Genomic DNA, 20935 nt, shown 5'->3' on the forward strand with positions numbered 1-20935 from the left:
AAAATGTGATATTTGTGCTTTAAGATTAATCTTATGATTCTTATGTGTAGAGAAAAACAGATTCTTTTTTTTTTTATTTTTCATTTGAGTTGCAGAAATTGAGCTAGAAGGGACTTCCTAGTGATGTCATGTCAGGTATCTAAGGCCCAAAAGTGTGAAGTACTTTGCTAACACTAGTACCAAACTTTATGCATTTTATATGCATTATCACAATCTTAAGCAGTTTACCGTATTTAAACCATCTAGCTTGCCTCTCAAACAGTTTCTAACATTATTTTCTAGTTTAGAATTAAGGAACTGGAGGCTCAAATTAATTGTCTTGCCTAGGACCACACATCTAGGAGTCAAATGTCACAGTCAATACCCATGTGTATATCTGTTTCACTCATGATCACTAATCTATCCTTGAGAAGGGTAACATAATAAATTTTTAGTGGAGACTTAACCAAGACCCAAATCTCTGGTATCTTTGACCAATGTGGGGTGTGTGTGTGTTGTATATTTTCCATGAATCATGCTATATGTGCAAAGTCAGTCATGTATACGTTTGATCCAGTGGTATATGCTTATATTTGTATTAAGTGTTTTCATAAAAACAGAGTCCTGGCTTGGAGAGATGGCTCAGTGATTAAGTACATTCATGTTTAAGTAGAGGACACAGATTTGGTTTCCAGCATCATGTTGGCCAACTACCCATAACTCCAGTTCCAAGTGATTCAATGACTTTTTTTGCTTTCATTGATACCAGGCAATCACAAAGTACATATGCATACATGGAGGCAAAACAGTCATATACATAAAATAAAACATCAATAATCTTTAAGAATAAAAGATAATATGAAAATTTTTGTAAAATAATTTTTTAAATACATTGAATTCATTAACTTTAAAAATTATATTGTAGAGGGATGTTTTTAAATAATGGAATCCTCAACATGATAAAAAATTTGATTCGCTAATGTTGATTCTGTAATGGAATCGATTAAAATTAAAATTATTGTTTGCATATAATTCCCATGAATATACTATATTTAGACACATTGCTTTTTGAAGTAAAAGGTGATGAAGTAAAAGGTGATGAAGTAAAAGGTGATAGAAGTATATATATGCATGCAATAGCAATTAATGAAAAATGAGTCCATGAATTTGAAGTAGAGCAAGAATAAGTATATAGGAGGTTTTGGAGGGAGGAAAGGAAAAGGAGAAATGTGTAATTAAATTACAATCTCAAAAGCAAACAAAAAGTTTATTTATACCTTAAGAAAAAAGAATACTGCTGTAATAGCTACAGCTGTGATTTACCTTAGCATTAAGAGTACTAGATACTGGCACTAGCCTAGTAAAATTAGGCCCTGGGTTTCTTCCCCAGCATTACACACACACACACACACACATGAAGCTGGTCAGTATAACATATTCAGAACCTGTTCTAGGGACCATGGGACCTTTCCAGTCATTAGTAATACCAAGGCAATAAGGTAAAAGTCATCTATGTAAACAGAGTCTTCTGTGTGCCAACTAGTAGAAAAACTTCCTAGATTAAATCACAAATCTAAGTGTACTGTAACTGGATACATGAGACAGTACTGTCTTAGTCAATCAAAAACTACGTTTACATCTGCCCCATGTAAAGGTGTACAAGAGAAGTTGCTCTAATTTCTTGGTCCCTGTTGTTTTACAACTAGTTTTATAACCAGTTGAATTGATCTCAAATCTTTGCTCCCTTTTTCAGAGTAGAAAAATAAATAAATAAATAAAAATTCAGAAATCTATCTCTTTAGCTTCTCTTCTCTTGGAATTGGAGAAATTTTCTTTTGAACTTATTTTAAGCAGTCTTGCATATAGATGACACACATACCCCGGTAGACATTTTTCCCATGTAGACAAGTATTTTGGGGATGGTCTTTATACAAAGTCAGACAATTAATAAGTGGCAGAACTTGGACATAAAGTAGGGTGTTATTCTAAACTATACACCTCAGTGTTGAAACCTACTTTATTTTTCAAGTGTCTAAGTTTGTGTATATGTCTACTAATTTCTCTCTGAGTCTGTAAAGTCTGTAACATTTCCATGTTTTTCTCAGTGGGTCAATTTTTTTCTTACATATACAAAAAGCTGAGATGAAGGAAAAATAAATCATTATATGACCATTCAATGACTTTAAATGGCATAAGGTATTAGATTCATATTCCTTACTATGTCAAAACAACCAATGGTGAACACACTTCTTTACCTCGTTTTATGAAACAATGCATTATAGATTATATGCTTTCAATGTCACTAATTTATTGCTTTAATACTTTCCTATTTGGTCAGCTGGATCTACCTATTGTATATTTTATGGTGGAGTAGCTAAAACATTTGAGAAAGTAATTATTTGAGTTCTATCTTCAAAGTAGCTTTGCCCTTTCATAGAATAACAACTTCTAGTGTTAAAGTATTCATGAAAGAGCATTATTGGTACATACCAAGGAGACTGTAAATGTGCAAGAAAAAAATAATGTTCTACATTAGTGGAAAGTATTGCATTAGATGTGAAGTCTCAGCCTTGAGTCATCTCTCCTATTCTAAGATGACAGTACAACCACTTGAGTTATTTTTTAATATATGTTATTTATTTTATGTATAACTTCCACCCTTACATTTATTACTGACATTTGCTCTCACAATCATGAATGTATTGAAAAAGTCTCTGTTTACATCATTTCTAGTTAGGAAAAAACACTTCAGACATAGGTCCAACATCATTAAATCATTTATCCATAAATTTATTTTTTTCTGATTGGGTTTAAATTCTTTGTGTCTACTAAATATTTTATAGTCAATTAATGCTCTTTTGAATGGAAGCATGGGCATCACATGGAAAACACTTAGAAAATTCAAATATCTCTGACCCCACTCCAGACCACTGGTTCATCATCTGTGTTTTAGCAAGATCCCCAAGGTGGTCTATATTCATATTAACATCTGGAAATCAAAGTCAGAATTCTTTCACTTCCTAAACTTCTGAGACATGGTAATCACAGAGGAATACTTCTTTTTGTCCACTTTCACAATTAAAAAGAAATATGTAATAAAAATGTTAAAATGTTTTACGTTGTACATTACCTGACTAATGTATATCAGCTTCCTTCCATCTCAAAGTTGAAATTGTCTAATTAGAAGGGTAGGGCTAAATAATAAATTAAATTGTTGAGTGTGGAATATATATATATATATATATATATATATATATATATATATATATATATAGAGAGAGAGAGAGAGAGAGAGAGAGAGATGTCTTGTGGCTCTGCCAGCATTATTCAATGGAGAAACTAAGTAGTTTTCTGTTCGTTGCTTAAGTGTAGTACCATTAATTTAGTGCTTTAAGACAATATAAATTTGGCATTTGTGGAGAATGCTGTAACCTCAGCACTTCCAAGGCAGAGGTAGAACAATCACAAGATTAAAGTCAATACTGGCTTCTTAGCAAGATCTTGCCTTAGAAAAATAATAACATAAATGCATTGGGTTATAAAGGGGATCATTATCAAATGTTTCTCACTGGATTAAAGTAATTTTGTCAGTACAATTTCCACTTTTGGAAACTCTAGGAAAGAATCCATTTCCTTGTTTCTCTCAACAGTTGAAAGTTATCCACATTTCTTGTCATATAACTTATCTTTAGACCTGGCAATGTTTGATTAGTTCTTTGAAATACCATTATGACTCCAACTTCATATTTAAGGACCCTTGTGATTACTGTATTTATCTTAGTTAATGTGGAAGAATTTTGTTTATGGTCACTGACTATGCTATTAATTCCACCTGCAACATCTTTTTACTCTTACTGTGTAACCTAAGATTTTTCAGATTCTAGGAATTAAGGCACAAACTTCTGTTTGTGGTTGAAGACATTATATAGTATTGTATAAAAATGATAAATATTTTGGTTCATAAATGATATTAACAATCTTGTTAGCCTAATGCTAAAGTGATTAAGTAGGGGGTGAGTTGAATTGTTCTGACCACTCATATGTCAAAATTCTAACCCTTACCATGTCAGAATGAACTTTATTTGTAAATGAAGTCACTGTAGATGCTATAAGTTACATAAAGATTAGGTGCTATAAATTATATAAAGATAAGTTCATATTGGACTAGAAGGGGCATGTAAACCATTATGACTGGTGTTCTTATTAAAGAGCCATACTAAGTGAATGTCATGAGAGGATATATATGGTATCTACAAACCTTGAAGAAAGCCCTGGCATGTTCTTCAAAAAGAAAGAACAATTTGGAGGGTATGGATCAGTGTAGTCCTTGTATGTGCAAGGACTTGAGTTCCATAGGGAACTCTTCTCTCCCTAGAAGGAAGTAACACTTTAACATCCTTATTGCGGACTACCAATCATCTGAACTGTAGCAAGATTGTCTTTAGGATATCTAGAAATATTTATTCACAATGTTGTATTGTATAATACCCTAAGATATTTATAAAGTAATCTAGACATTAAAGAACTTATGATGTGAATTAGATATTTTTGGTAAAAATAAGTTCTGAAATATGTTACTTTATATCTCTTGTCTTTCATTTATTAATGATGCCACAATTGCTACATTTACTATAATATGAGGATACTTTTAACTTTTAAATTATATGATTCTATCATTATACTAACTTATTAATCTATGCATCCATGGAAAGTATCAACTCCTCAAGCTTTTGTAAACATTTATTCATTTAGCTATCTTAACACTTAACCTGTCTTAACACTTTGCTGCTCACTTTCTAATCTTTTGCTTTCCTTTTTAAAATAATTTTTAAAGTTTAAATTTGAAACAAACTTGTTTTACATATCAATCCCAGTTCCTGCACCCTCCCATCCTCCCATATTCCCCCCAACCCTCATCCCATCCCCTTTCTGCTTCCTATGGAGGGCGAGGCCTTCCATAGGGAGTCTCCAAAGTCTGTCATATCTTTTGGAGCAGTGCCCTGGCCCTCTCCCATGTGTCTAGGCTGAGGGAGTATCCCTCTATGTGGAATGGGCTCCCAAAGTCCATTTGTATACTAGGGATAATTACTGATCCACAAGCAGAGGCCCTATAGACTACCCAGGCCTCCTAACTAACACCCACTTTCAGGGGGTCTGGGTTAGTCCTATGCTGGTTTCCCATCTACCATTCAGACTGGGGTCCATGAACTCCCCCTTGTTCAGGTCAGCAAATTCTGAGGGTTTCTCCAGCCTGTCTGAAACTGAATTCCAAGAGTTCGGCTCAGTGTTTAGCTGTAGGTGTCTGCTTCTGCTTCCATCAGCTACTAGATGAAGGCTATAGGATGGCATATAAGGTAGTCACCAATTTAAGGTAGCCTCTCCACTATGGCTTAGCTTGTTAGTGGGTCATCCTTGTAGATCCCTGGACATTTTTCTAGTGCCAGATTCTCTTAAAAACTATAATGGATCCCTCTATTGTGGTATCTCTTTTCTTGATCTCTTCTCTTCTTTCCCTGACCCAATCTTCCTTGCTCCCTCATGTCCTCCTCTCCCCTCATCTTCCTTCTAACAACCTCTTCCCTCCCACCATACTTCTAATTTGCTTGGGAGATCGTGTCCCTTTCCCCTTCTTCAGTGGTCCATGTATGTGCTCCTTATTTCCTAGCTTTTCTGTCAGTGTGGATTGTAGACTGGTAATCCTGGTAATCCTTTGCTCTATGTCTAAAAACCATATATGAGTGAGCACATACTGAGTGTTTCTTGTTGTGACTGGGTTACCTCACTCAAGATGGTTTCTTCTAGATGCATGCATTTGCCTGCAAATTTCAAGAACCCTCCCCCCCCCCCATTGCTGAGTACTCCATTGTGTAAATGTACCAAACTTTCTCTATCCATTATTCCATTGAGGGGCATTTAGGTTGCTTCCAGGTTCTGGCTATTACAAACAATGATGGTATGAACATAATTGAACAGATGCCCTTATTGTATGAATGTGCATCTTTTGTGTATATGCCTAAGTGTGGAAATGCTGTATCTTGAGGTACACTGATTCTCATTTTCCTGAGAAACTGCCATACTGATTTCCAAGGTGGTTGTACAAGTTTGCACTCCCACCAAGAGTGGAGGAGTTTACCCCTTTATTCACATCCTCTCCAGCATAAGATGTCATTGGTGTTTTCGATTTTAGCCATTCTGACAGGAGTAAGATGGTATCTCAGTGTTATTTTGATTTGCATTTCCCTGATGGCTATGCATGTTGAGTTCTTTCTTAAGTGTCTTTCAGCCATTTAGATTCCTCTATAACCTTCTTTCTATGGAAGTATAAACTTTGTTTTGAGAAACATTGTTCTTTAGACTCTCTTGACCTTTTTGAAATTTGTTTAATACTAATTTTGAAGCTTCACATAGGGGCTCACTCCTGTAGCCAGCACTTAAGAAATTGAATCAGAAGGATTGTGAGTTCAATAATGATTGCTTGGGCTACCTAACACACACACACACACACACACACACACACACACACACACACACACACACACACATCATTTTATCAACAACAAAATATATGTTCATAAGCACAGCAAATTAATGATCCTATACATGAATTGTATACTTTGATCTTTTTTGAAAATGGCTTCTTGATTACCTACATTAAACACATAGAGAGATATATACACTTCTGCCATGTATATACACCACACACCCAACAACATATGTCTTTAAACAGTTGGTACAATGCTTGCTAGCATTGATAAGGCCCTAATTTCTACTGTTACATCAAACTTGGCCTATTGGTATGTGACTGTAATTTCAGCACTTGGGAGGTAGAGAATAGAGAAACAGAAATTCAAGGTCATCCTTGGCTATATAGCCTGGGCAGTAGAAAAACAAAACAAACAAGCAAACAAACAGATAAAAAGTGTCTTCTTTACCCAGGACTATAATTTGAGACTCTATGAGGCTTTTAAGTAATCAAACATTTTCTCAGTTTATTTAAAGTATGTATGAAAATAATTATTTTTAATTCAAATGACAACAATTATATGTATAATTATATATTTGTGAGCTACAGTATTTAGAGAGACACAATCTCTCTGTGTAGCCCAGTTTGAACTCTAGCTCATGGTCCTCTTGCATTAACCCTCCAATGTACTAGAATTAAAAGTATACACCTTGGCATCTGGCCAATGTGGTGTTCTAATATATGCATGCAGTAGATGGCTAAATCAAGCTAATTAACATATAAATTACCTTACATACTTATTGGTTTTGTTCTGAGAACATTTATAATCTATTCTTCTATCACATTTTGAAGTAAACAATCCATTATTTTTAAGTACACTCATGCTATACAATAGATCTCTTGAAATTACTCCTTTGATCTAATTGAAATGTTGTATTCTGTCACTAATATCTACCCATCCCCAACTTCTGACAATCATCATTTTACTCTGAATAGTTCTATAATGACAAGGAAGTGCATATATTAATTTCATTTCTTTGTACATATGTTCAGTGTTGCTGAATCATGCAAGTGTTCTATTTTTAATTTTTAATGTTTTTTATTTAAATTAGAAACAATCTTGTTTTACATGTCAATCCAAGTTCCCTCTCCCTCCTCCCCTGCCCCCCCTACCGACCCCCTATCTCATCCCCTTTCTGCTCCCCAGGGAGGAACCTCCATACTGTATTTTATAATGACTATACAAATTTAACTCTTTGCCAACAGTTTGTTTGAATTATCTTTTCTTTGAGGGAAATAAATCCATTTCCAGCATTTAGGTAAAAATATGTGTGTCTGTTTGTGTACTGTTTGCTTATACGGTGTTACTTACTTACCACTAAATGGTGTGCTTTGAGGTATTCTTCCTAAATCCTAAAGGTTGTATACTGAAAGGTTTTCCCCTAGGATTTTGTAGAATTATATAAAATCAGGAGCAGGAGATATAAGAAATCAGGAGTAAAATTTCAATAGTCCACTACTTTCAATCAAGACAAAACTACCCTTAACTCTTAATACTAGCTGTGGAAATCTGATTTAGTAAGCATTAAAAGAAATGTTGAAGGAAAGAAATATGACACTAACATTTTAAAACAAAATTTATCCATTCTTTTCAGAGTAGGGTAAGAAGAGAAATTGGAAATAGTAATATGTATAAAACAGTTTGAGAGAAAATAATCAAGAACATATTCTCAGTGTAATACAAGGTTGAAAGGTTTTCCTTGCATAGTTTGTCTAAGCATAGCAATATAGAAAGAAGCATAATTTAGTCATGAAAGATGTATGAATCAAGATGCTTGATTAGTTTATCAGGCTATACTATGAATATCAAGGTATTAATTTCCTATATTCTATATGTGGGTGGGTTGTAGATTTATTATGTGAAATTAGAGTAAAAGATACAGGGAAATATTCATATATTGGGACATTATTATGTTTCTGCCTTGTGCTGGAGTGTCTTTGAAATTGGTCTTTCTCCTTTTTATAATAAGTTGAATATTGTTATACAAGTATACAAAATATCTTATATATTTATAGTTTATAGACAGTTTAATTTTTATCATTACACACGATAAATGCAAATGTCTTAAAAGCTAATAAATTATTATTTATGGAGCATTCTGAAATCAAGGGTATTTACTTGATGATACATTTACCTCCTCTGGTACAAACATTTCCTAAATTCTTTAGAATTTAAACATTAGAACTGGACATGGTGGCTTATATTGGTAATCCCAGCACTCAGTAGTTTAAAGCATCAATATTGCCATGAATTTTAAGCTAGGCTGGAATATATTGTTAAGTTCTAGGCTAGTCTGGGCTACAAAGTAAGACTCTATCTTCTAAAAAACAAAAAAATTCAAATATTAGAAAATAAGCTATAAATGTGGACATCTCTATGGATACGTATATTTTCTTATATATCTGGAGATCATGTATACATAAATGTTTTTTGCAGTGTGTTCCTGTGCCATGATGAATGTAAATGTATCTTTATAAGTCTGGTAAACATGAATAGTTATATAGAATTTATGTCTAGACATCTTTGTATTCAGTGGCTCTGTTAATACTTACTAGTTCCACAATCCTGGAACAGAGACTAAACTCTCATACTTGAACATCTTCAACTGGAAAATGGGGGTTAAAACATGTCTCAGATTTTGATGACTCCTCCTGGAAGGCATCACCCTCCCTATAGAGTGGGAGGGGGAATGAGATGGGAGAAGGTCGGGGGCAAGGGAGAGAGGGAGGGAGAAGAGGGAACTAGGATCGATATGAAAATAAGAATATATATATATATATATATATATATATATATATATATATATATATATATCATGTCTCACTAAAATACTTCCTAACCTATAATGTGCTATGTAAAGGATATTTTTTTTAACTTAAAATATTTATTTAATTTTTTATGAGGTGGGATTACTCTGTGTAGCCCTGGCTGTCTTGCAAGTAACTCAGTAAAAAAAATGCTGTCCTTGAACTCACAGAGATCCACTTGCCTCTGCTTCCCAAGTGATGGATTTAAAGGTGTGGTACACCATGCACAGTGAAAGGGTGTTAACAGCATTCTCTTAATGTTTATGTAGCCAACTAGTCATTTTGATTGGGAATAATTTAACAAATACCATTCCTCACATTTCAAGCAGGAAATAATTAAGGAACCAGATGAAGAAGGATAGTTCTAGAAGACTATTTAAACTACCGTTATACTGTTTTTACATATATATATATATATATATATATATATATATATATATGTTCATGAAGATTTGACAGCAATGAAAGCTATTTTTAATGGTTCATGTTGAAATTCTAGAAATGTAAATGTGTAGAATGAAAGTTGGATATACCTGTAAGAATTTAAAATTATCCAACTGCTAAAATTCAGAGAGACCAAAAAATATGAAAAAGAGAAAATGGGATGGAGGCCTACATTTTATTTACAGGGGAATCAAGTCACAACTATTAAGCACTTAAAGAAAAAATTAATCTGTGTTCTTGGGATATTAATAGAGTGCTTGACCAGCATGCATGAGGCCCAGTGTTCGTAATACATAAACCATGTGTGGTGGAGAAAATTTAAAATACAAGCACTCAGGAGGTAAAGGCAGAAGTATGAAGTTCAGGGTCAGCCAGCCTACAATGTGTAGTAAGTTTGAAACTGTTTCAAAAAAAAATAAGAAAATAAAAAAACCCTGAAATGGTGGCCTACAAGATGACTTAGCTGATTGGCCTTGTGCACAGACATGACCATCTGTTTCTGGATCCCACAAGGTGGCAGGAGAGAACCAACTCTAGAGAGGTGGCCTCTAACATCCAGGCACAAAGGGTTAGGGTGGGGGGGGGGGAGGGGAGGAGGGAGGGAGTAAGGGAAAGAGGAAGAGAAGGAGAATTTAAAAACACAAAGGAGTGGATTGAAGGGAGAAGAGGGTAGTTGGGGTAGGTAACAGAAGGAGAGGAAGGAGGGGTATCTGTGGTCGGGATGTAAAATAAATAAATAATTTTAAAAACCAAACATTCAAGATAAGTAAATACATACAAGTGCAATGCAATGTAGTCCTTGGCTACAAATTAAGTCCTTGGCTACAGAGTGAGTGCAAGGTTAGCCTGGGATACATGAGAGTATGTTTTGAAGAAAAGATAACCCCAAATTCCTTAACAAAAATGTCAAACCAAAATAAATATAGTTCTGCTTATCCAAGGAAAATATTTTTAAAAATATTACTGCAACAGATTTACACTGACAAGTATATGCTGAACAACTAGGAGCTCTTGGATCCCAGTCTGATAGCTGAGGAACCAGTGTAGGACCAAACCAGGCCCCCATTGATGAGCTCCCCAAGGGGAGTAGATGGGTGATGGGATGGTGGTTGGTGGGGGCATGGGAGGATGGGACAACAAGGCACTGGGATTGATATGTAAAATAAGATTGTTTCTAAATTAAATAAAATTTATAAAAAATAAAAATATTAAAGAAAGTCCTGTTTCAAGAAGAGGAAAATGATAGCATATTAAACATGGATTTTGTAATAGTTAAAATCATGCTGGAAAATAGTACATCTGTGAGGAAAAATGAAAGACTTTTCCATTTTAAAAGTCATAGTAAGAAAGGACTTTATATTTTAATAAATTTTATTGGAAGCATTATATCTACATAAGAGGAAATAGTTCTAACAATAGAATAAATGTTAGTGGGGCAGTAATTAAAGTATATCATTGGAGGATTCTTCTGTGTGAAGAAGTATCATACAATTTAACATGAAATAAGTTAAAATTATACTGCTATCTCCAAAGAATTAACTAAAATAAAGAAACAATGGGTATACCTGTAAGCATTTAGGATTATCCAACTGCTAAAATTCAGAGAGACCAAAAAATATGAAAAACAGAAAATGGGATGGAGGCCTACATTTTATTTACAGGGCAATCAGTAAGAATGAAGAAACTCATTGAAAACAAGTACTAATCAGTGAAGTCACAACTATTAAGCATTTAAAGAAAAAATAAACCAATAAGTTAAAATCACAAAAACATTTAATGAATAAAAAATCACGAACAATAAACAAATAATGATAGAAGTAGTAGACAAATAGAAAATAATTAAAAATATTATACACTTAATTTCAGAAATATTGATATTGCTGCCAGTTGATAATCTGTCAACATATGCCACCTAAAAGCCATAAACTTCCTACACATAACTCACTAAAAATAAAAAGACAGGGACAATTAAATATAAATGAATTTTATACACCATGAAAATAAAGTTGTATTTTATCAATATACTAGATAAAGTGAATCCAAAATAGAAAAATAATAGGAATAAAGATGGCCATTCTTACAAATAAAGGGGTCAATTAATTAAAAGAATATAAAGATCTTAAGTGCTTTTTATCAAATAATAGTTTCTAAAATTAGAAACAAAAACTTTAAAAAAGAAACAATGACAATTATTTTCTGAGAGCTTAACACCTTTTCTTAGTATTTGCTACAGAGTCAAAAAAATCCATTACTTAGTTGACAAATACACTCCATGAAACAATAAAAAAATACATGTTATTCCAAGGTGCACATAGAACTCTGATCATCATGAACCATATTTGGAGACATAAAACTGCCAAAAATGAACCCATAGAAAGAATGTTCTCTGATCAAAATACAATGAAACTGAAAAGCAGTAAATGAAATATTTAGAGATCTCTAAATTTTTGAAAATAAAACATTACACCTACTAAAAGGAAAAAGAAGGTAATGACATTTAAAGGCAGAAATACATTAAACAGAAAAAAAGAAATAATTTGACAATCCAAATTGCTAGCTCTCAGAAAAGATTATACTATATGTAAATGTATACCGGGCCTTAGCCAGAAATCCAATGAATTAAACACAAAGTTTAAAACTATTAAAATAATCCAAAGTAAATTGGAAAATATCCAGGCTTGGTTACTCAAACATATAGTCTGAACAATGGAAAGGTAGATGTAGAAAAATCTGGATTCAAAGTCACTCTCTGCTATATGTGACTTCAAAGTCAATCTGAAGAAAAAAAATACATAAAATTTATCAAATGTAACATGATACCATGTTAGTAAATAAATAATTCAACAAGTTGAGAAGGTATCAAAAAATGAAATGTCAGAGTTAAACCGTGATTAACTAAGTAGTATATATGTTTAGTTATCTCAGTATATTGAACATCAATGTACTAATCACTCTAAAGACATTGATTGCTTTTTTAAAAATCTAAACTCTCTATTTTATTAAAAGAATCCACTCTATATTATAGTCAAAGATCAGAAGTAAACTGACAAAAAATGGCATATTGTGACACAGTCACATAAACAAAACTGAGGTGTATAGATTAATATTAAACATAGGTGAATGCAGATCAAGGAATAACACAAGGAAGTAAGATGAAATAAAAGTTCACTATACCAAAATATGACAATGCTTAAATGCCCGTGTGCTGAAAAACAGATTTCTAAAATACACATGGCCAAACATGATATGAATAAAAGTAGAAAAATTCCACAATTATACTTGACTTGATTCTTTCAGTAAGTGATTTAAAAGATAGTCAGAAAAGTCAGTAAGAATATAGAATGGTTCTTTCTATTATGGTATTTCTTTTCTTGCTCTCTTCTACCCTTTTCCTGACTCAATCTTCCTACTCAATCATGTATAATAGAAGGAGCCATTATAGACTTTTAAGAGAAATCTGGCACTACGGAAATATCCAGATATCTACAAGGATGGCCCCAACTAACAAGCTAAACAATAGTGGAGAGGCTACCTTAACTGCCCTTCCCAGACAATGAGATTGATGACGACTACCTTATATGGCATCCTAGAGCCTTCATCTAGTAGCTGATGGAGGCAGAAGCAGACACCCACAGCTAAACCCAGAGCCGAACTCTTGGAATCCAGTTGCAGACTGGGAGGAGTGATGAGCAAAGTGGTCAAGACCAGGCTCAAGAAACCCACAGATTCAGCTGACCTGAACAAGAGGGAGCACATGGACTCCACCAGTCTGATAGCTGGAAATCAGCATTGGTCTGACAAAGATTCCCTGAATGTAGTGTTGGTTGGGAGGACTGGGAAGTCTATGGGGTCTCTGGTAGTGGATCAGTAATTATCCCTAGTATACAAATGGACTTTGGGAGCCCATTCCACATAGAGGGATACTCCCTCAGCCTAGACACATGGGCAAGTGCCTGGGCCCTGCTCCAAATGATATAACAGACCTTGAAAACTTCCCATGGAAGGTCTCACCCTCTATGTGGAGCTGAAAGGGGATGGCGTGGGGGCTGGTGGGGGAAACGTGAGGACAGGACGGTGCAGGAACTGGGATTAATATGTAAAACAAGCTTGTTTCAAATTTAAATAATAGTTATTTAAAAAAGAATATAGAATGCTTAAAAAATATGGTGTGCCAATGTAACCTAATTGCCATTTAAAAAAAAAAAAATCATGCAACATTACAATACATAGTCCTTTAAACATACATGGAACATTTAGTAAGAGAGAACACATAAGAATTAAAAATTCACTAACTTCCCAAGAAATTTCAGAAATAAACAAAAGCAAGAAGATTGGAAAGGAAGACAGAATTTAAAGAAATGACCCTATATGGGCAAGTTTTCCCCCTTTTGTGTAACTCAAAGGACTTTCTCTGTTTACAAAGTAGAAATCAATACCAAAATATGTTAATTAAACCATAAACAGACCTAGGTGTTGGTGGTGCACGCCTTTAATCCCAGCACATGGGAGGCAGAGGCAGACAGATCTCTGTGAGTTCAAGGCCAGCCTGGTCTACAGAGCTAGTTCTAGGACAGGCAGGTTCCAAAGCTAACAGAGAAGCCCTGTCGTGAAAAACCAATAAATTAATAATAATAAAATAAAAACTATAAACAAAGGGACTTTGTACATACCTTGACCTGAATGGCAACTTTAAATTATTACATTTTTTAAGGACATGAGTGATGTCGTGAAAAACCAATAAATTAATAATAATAAAATAAAAACTATAAACAAAGGGACTTTGTACATACCTTGACCTGAATGGCAACTTTAAATTATTACATTTTTTAGGACATGAGTGAAATGGTACATAGAATAGAAATGTATAACAATAATTGCTTGTATTTGTGAAAAATAAATCACAAAACAATGGTATAAGATCTCTTAAGAATCTGTCTAAAGTGTTAGTGAGTTCAAACAAGCCAGAAAGAATAAAGGGAAGAGTAAACAGGAAAGAGAGCATACAGTAAGGATAAATGTAAATGAGAACAGAAAAATGTTGACAAAATCAATGAAATGAAAAACTAGCTTTTTTTGGATCAATAAACTTCTTGACAAGCTTGCGCTCGCTAGTAAGAGGAAAGAAACACATTACCAATACCAAGAAGGAAAAAAGGTAAATCACTGTAGATTCTATTCATTATATAAATATAAAGGAAATGGAGTAAATAGATTCACACTTTTGAATTGAGTAATTTAGATTAAATGAACCAAATTCCTGGAATGACCCAGAGTACCAAATCTCAAACCTCACTCAAACTTAGCTATTATAGAAATGTGATTTGCACTTTAGGATTTCATAATGATGACAGGCAAGTGTGCATGCCCGTGTGCGTGTGTGTGTGTGTGTGTGTGTGTGTGTGTGTCTGTCTGTCTGTCTGTCTGTCTCTGTGTGCATCCCTCTTTCTTTCTTTCTCTCTCTCTCTCTCTGTCTCTCTCTTTGTGTGTGTGTGAACATATGTGGAAGTTAAAGGACAATTTTCAGGAGTCAGTTCTCTTTTTGCACAGTGTGGGTCCTGGGGCTTTAACTCAGATCTTTATTAGGCTTGGCAGAAAGCATTTATATCTTCTGAGTTGCCTTGTTGACCCTCCATAATTTTACTTGATAATTTTTAAACAAATATTTAAGACAAAATAGAGCAGTTCTGTAAAATCTCTTTTAGAAAATATATTTTAAAAATCTGTTTCTTCACTCCTTAGTTTAGTACCCTCACTAAATAGAGCACAACAGGTCCTCAAATATTCCTAAAAATATAGACTCAAAAGTTGTGATAACAATATTTACAAATCAACTCAAGTGATATATTAAAAACAAATGCATTAATCAGAACTGGCTCTTATGCTAGGGAGAGACGTCATGTTTGCCATTTCAAATCAAATAGCATAATTTACCATGTCAAAATATTAGAGGACAAAAAATATTGTGATCTCAACAGATATGCAAAAAGTCATGAAAAATTAAGGACTCATGGATGATGATGTTTCATTTAATACAAATTCAAGGCTTTTATATTAACCTAATAAGGGTAATATCCATAAATCTGCAAATAACATTGAACTGAATAGTGAAAATTTTATCCTTCCCTCTTAAAACAAACACAAGACTGAAATGTTACTAAAATATCACAGATCAACATGGAATTAAATATAATAATGAATTAGGAACACAATAATGTTAACATAATGAATTTAATTAAGCTGATCTATTGTTTCAGTATAATCATGAACACAATCAAAGCATGATTCCAAACTAATTCCAAAATTCATATAAAAAGGGATTGGACATAGGATAGTCCAATTTAAGCATAATTCATATAAAAGGCACAATTAGTAAAAGGGGAAACATAAATAGATCTCATCAAAATTAAGACTCCTGCTTTGTGAAATATATTAGAATGTTAATTAAAATATGAAAATATAAGTGTAATATTCCCTCCTTCTGTTTTCTCCCATCCACTCACCCCACATTTCCTCCTTCCAACACCTCTCAGGCCCCAAACCCCTTACTCCCTCTCAAATTTTGTATTTGGTTTTTAATTTTTAAATTAAATTATTTTCATGCAACATAATCTGATTATTGTTTTCCATTCCCCAACTCCTCCCAGATCTTCCCCAACCTCCCTTCCTGTCCAAATCCACTTCCTTTCATTCTCTCATTCATAAAAATCAGACTATTAAAAATAATAAAAGAATTTTTAAATAATTTAATAAAATGGTATCATACAAAAAGATAGCCTTTAAGACAATGTTTCTGGTAAAGCATATAACCCAGTAAATGTAATGAACACTAAGACCTCAATAATGATTTAAAAACTAGCTAATATTTGGAAAGTATTTGAACAAGATACTCAGACAAACAAGATACATAGATGGCAAATGAGTGCATGAGTATGTGTTCAGCATCATTAGTCACAGGAAAAATACAAAGTAATGTAACCATAATAGAACCATAATAGTGTACAAATTATATACCAATTAACCACATTTTCAGTAATCTTTACAATACCGAATGTGGATGAGGAAATGAAGTAATGCCTTCATTGAATATTGCATTTGAAAGCATATGACCTAAAGATTTTATATACTCTTAAGTATATAGCCAAGCAATCCCCATTCCTAGGTATTTATGCAAAACAGTGAACACTTATTTGTACACATAAAATTATATATAAATTTTCTTTGTCACTTTGTACATAATTGCCCAAAACTTGGAAGAACCCAGAAGTTCATCAATAAAGTAATGGTTAAGGGAGGGGCATTCACACAACTGAAAAAAAAAATAAGAGGGCCAGGTATTGAAAATCCAAATTAATCTAAAATAAAATATTCTGAATGAAAAGAACAAAGCTCAGGAGACCATACTATAATGTCATATATTTAGAATTCTTTAAATGTCAAAATTATCTGAATAGATTAGTGGGTGACACTAACTGGTGTGCTAGAGACATTGATTACAAAGAGACAGTGCAAAGAAAATATTTGTGAGAGCTTGTCATATTTTATATCATGACTGCCATGATAGATCCATGACTATATAAACTTTCCTTATTAAAACCATATTTTCAGAAGAGTAAGTTTTACTGCATGAGATTTAAAACTGAATAATAGTAATTGTATAAAAAGGACAATGTGAATGCAGGCATATTGGTTGAAGATGTATGTGGTTTTCATTAGATTCACCTCTCCATTTTGTAAATAAAAACACCAATGGCTGATGTAAAATTCAAAATTTATAATTGAAAAAATGTATCATCTGATAGATTTATGTACTCATTCCATTTGTAAAATAAAAGTTTCAAAGAATAAATAGTTGTTAGTGAATTTGCAAATAACTTAAGCAGTGAGAACATTACTAATGCATTGGCCTGGATTTAAGTATAGCATCAAATATGTAGGAATAGTGTCATATGTGATTTTATTTGAAGTATTTCCACATGAATAGTCTTGGCTTTTAGGAGCATCTGAGGAAGCAGTCATTCCTAGAATCTGTATGCTTTAAGTACTTCTAAAGCAACAAATTTAGAATATTTAGTCATTGCTCTGGTTACTTAAATATGAAACATTGAGCATAATTTATCTTTTTTCATTAGCTCAGAATCCTCATTAAATATTGAATCTTAAACCTAAAGAGAACATGATAATTCAGCCCCTAAAATTAATAATTTAAGGTCTTATTTATACTGTCAATATAAATATTACATTGTTGAAAATTTGAGAAAAGTGAACCAAAATTTCTGTTTTGTTTGTTTGGTTGGTTGGTTGTTTTTTTTTTTTTTGAACTGAGATTAATTAGTAGGCAAGTCAAATTTTGCAACCCATCATTTTACACACAAAGAACAGTATGCAAAAGGAAATTAAGTTATTTGCTGAATAGTAAGCGTTTCAACTTAGGTAGCATTTTCCCCATTGTCTGGTGTTTGCTAGGTGGCTGGGAGATGCATAGAATATAAGACTAGAAAATCTTGAGGTAAGGCTAAATGACTTGTGATTTCAGTAATTAGTCGCCCAATTCAGACCATTTTTTCATGCTAATCCAATGACTATAAATAATGGCATGTTGTTTTTTTACATAAAGTGATTATTTTTTTAAAGATCTTTCTATTATTGCTTTGTTAATGTTTAACAAATTTGGCTGTGTTTTTATTTAAGGTAGACAGACATAGGTAGTATGGGTAGATATAATGACATTTTGTTCAGATGGGTTATCTAGTTGTTACAGTAAAGAATGAATTCATGTAACTGGAAAGAAAGAAAAAAGATAGCACTTTGAGCAAAGCGTCTTTTTTCTATTAGTGCTGAATTTAAGGGAAAGACTAAAATTTCCTTAACATTTCTTGTTACCAGAATTATAGATGTATTTAGTGCCCAGTCTCTTACATTGGAATATTTATTGGTTATCAGTGGAGAAGTCCTCATATTCTTTATAAGGGCCATATTGTATTTGGGTAAGTGTAATTATTGCAGCCAGCCGATAGGAAAATAGTCCATCTGCATTTCTAGGGAGGTATCCTCACACTTATACTGCATCCTGCAGTTTAGGATTTTGCTGTAGGTATAGCTGCACAGGAAAGGATCAGAGTGATTATCCTAATTATGCATTCATATTTTGAAGTTTTCCATCCTTAGAATCCATCCCATGATACCTGGATTCTAAATCAGATGAGGTATTTCAAGCATGTGACTTCCATCTTCTAGATCATCATCTGCTTGTAGTTGAACCATTTAGGTAGACTCAAGATTTAGAAGCCATAATAGTCAAAATTGTTTTGATGGATACTGTCCCTACCTACTGTTGCAATCATCCTTGAGTGTTTGGTCAAGTTGACATCCACATTACTGAATATCCTTCATAACTCTCCTTCAGAAAGTTAATGGAGGTCTTTATTTCTAAATGTTCCTGAAAGAAACTCTACTCTTATTTCTCTTGTGGCCTCTTCTACATTTAATTTTCTCTAATCAAATCTCTTAACAGTTAGAGAAGGGCTTGTATGAGCAAGGAATAAAGCAAAAAAAAAAAAAAATACTGTAGTATATGGTTACCCTTTATAGTTCATTGATTTTTATTAGATATATTTATTATTATAAGTATTCAGAGTAGAGTAAAATAATTTGTATTTCCATATTAATGAACTTGATTGTTTCAATACATTGTACTCTAGAAAAAAATGTTTAGTTTGACTGAGATTGTTTTGTTGTGGCAGTTTTCCTAATTTAAAGGAACCACTTTCGTCAAGAAAATCTTTGACAGATTTTTAAACAAAAACCTGGAGCACCCTTAATCAAATTATAAATGTTATTCATAAAATACACAGCTATAATTTATCCTTTTAAAAGTAGAGTTTTACCTGCCATCTACACATGGAATAGACAAAGTTCTTAGCCCTTTGTATTAAATATCTCATCTATTGGCAGGAAAAGTAAACTGTCTAATTTTGATGGTGTCGGTTTAATTTAAAAATTCAGTTTCTATGTGTTTTTAGTAAGTTACATTGATTCTGAATTTTCATTTAAATACTATATGTATTAAAATAATTAGTTTGGTTAGTATTACATAAAGCAAAGGCACATTCATTGTTTTAGCCCCTACTCTTTGTTTCTAATCTTTAATGAAATGTTTTGCTGAGCTGAGGGTGTTTGTAAACCTTTGTAAACTCCAGCATTTGGTAGAAACAGGAAGATAAGGAATTGGAGACCAGCCTAGTCTACATGAGATCTTATCTCAAAAGCAAAAACAAAACAAGGAAAAATTAAAAAGATATATATATATATATATATATATATATATCTCCTTATATCTCAGAATGAGGAAAAATGTTCCCTTTGTTTTTGAGCATGGCTTCTGACTGTTAAGACATATGCCAGATGCTTTTTTTTTTTGACAAAGAACAGTGAGTGTCCCTGTTGATAATTGACTGTGTATGGCTAACACCATCTCTGGCTTTACTAGCCATAAATATTTATTTGAGTAAAAACCGTTTTTCCCCATGTACTGACACTAACCAGATAAGAACCTGCCTCTTTTTTTTTTTTACTTTTCTTTTTCATTTTCTATGTTTCTGGTTTTGAAGTGTGTGCTTTTAGAAGCAAATTAAATGTTTGTATATATTTTTTTCAGGAAAAAGCTGTCTCCTTTTAGCACACAAATAACTGCCCATTTTCCTAAGGATTAATTTATTAAAATAAATTTTGCAGCACAAGCACTGAGATTGTATCAAGAAAACAAAAGTGTCAAGTTCTACACCTACCAAATTTTTATTCCAATTTTCAGAGTATCTTCTTTTATTTTTAGATGAATCTACGTTCTGTATTTACTGTAGAACAACAAAGGATTTTACAGCGTTATTATGAAAATGGAATGACAAATCAAAGTAAAAATTGCTTTCAGCTCATATTACAGTGTGCACAGGAGACTAAGCTGGACTTCAGTGTAGTCAGGGTAAGTATTGAGGTCTTGCACTTGAATTTATAGCTTTTTATTACAAATGCTATTTGCTTAATATGAGAAAAACTATTCAGGGTATGAAGTCCTAACTTTACACATAGCTTCATTTCCCTGGTGTAAAAATACTATTTTGATAAATAGAGATACCCACACAGTCATATTCGTTCTCATAAATACCTTGAAACCACTAAAACCCTTTC

General features: G+C 33.0%; 1 protein-coding gene across 2 annotated transcripts in view; it reads left to right on the top strand.

Moving 5' to 3' along the window:
- Hdx (highly divergent homeobox) overlaps nt 1-20935 on the top strand; it is a 117935-nt gene that overhangs the window by 3201 nt on the left and 93799 nt on the right. The window contains exon 2 of one of the 2 annotated variants that reach the window (XM_051190657.1): nt 20583-20729. The exons of the other annotated variant lie outside the window; for it this stretch is intronic. Coding sequence (XP_051046614.1) covers nt 20583-20729 — 147 coding nt within the window. The remainder of the gene's footprint in view (nt 1-20582; nt 20730-20935) is intronic. 2 annotated transcript variants of the gene reach the window in all.

The sequence above is a fragment of the Phodopus roborovskii genome, unplaced genomic scaffold (assembly GCF_943737965.1).
Source record: "Phodopus roborovskii unplaced genomic scaffold, PHOROB, whole genome shotgun sequence".
In the NCBI taxonomy this organism is placed as follows: domain Eukaryota; kingdom Metazoa; phylum Chordata; class Mammalia; order Rodentia; family Cricetidae; genus Phodopus; species Phodopus roborovskii.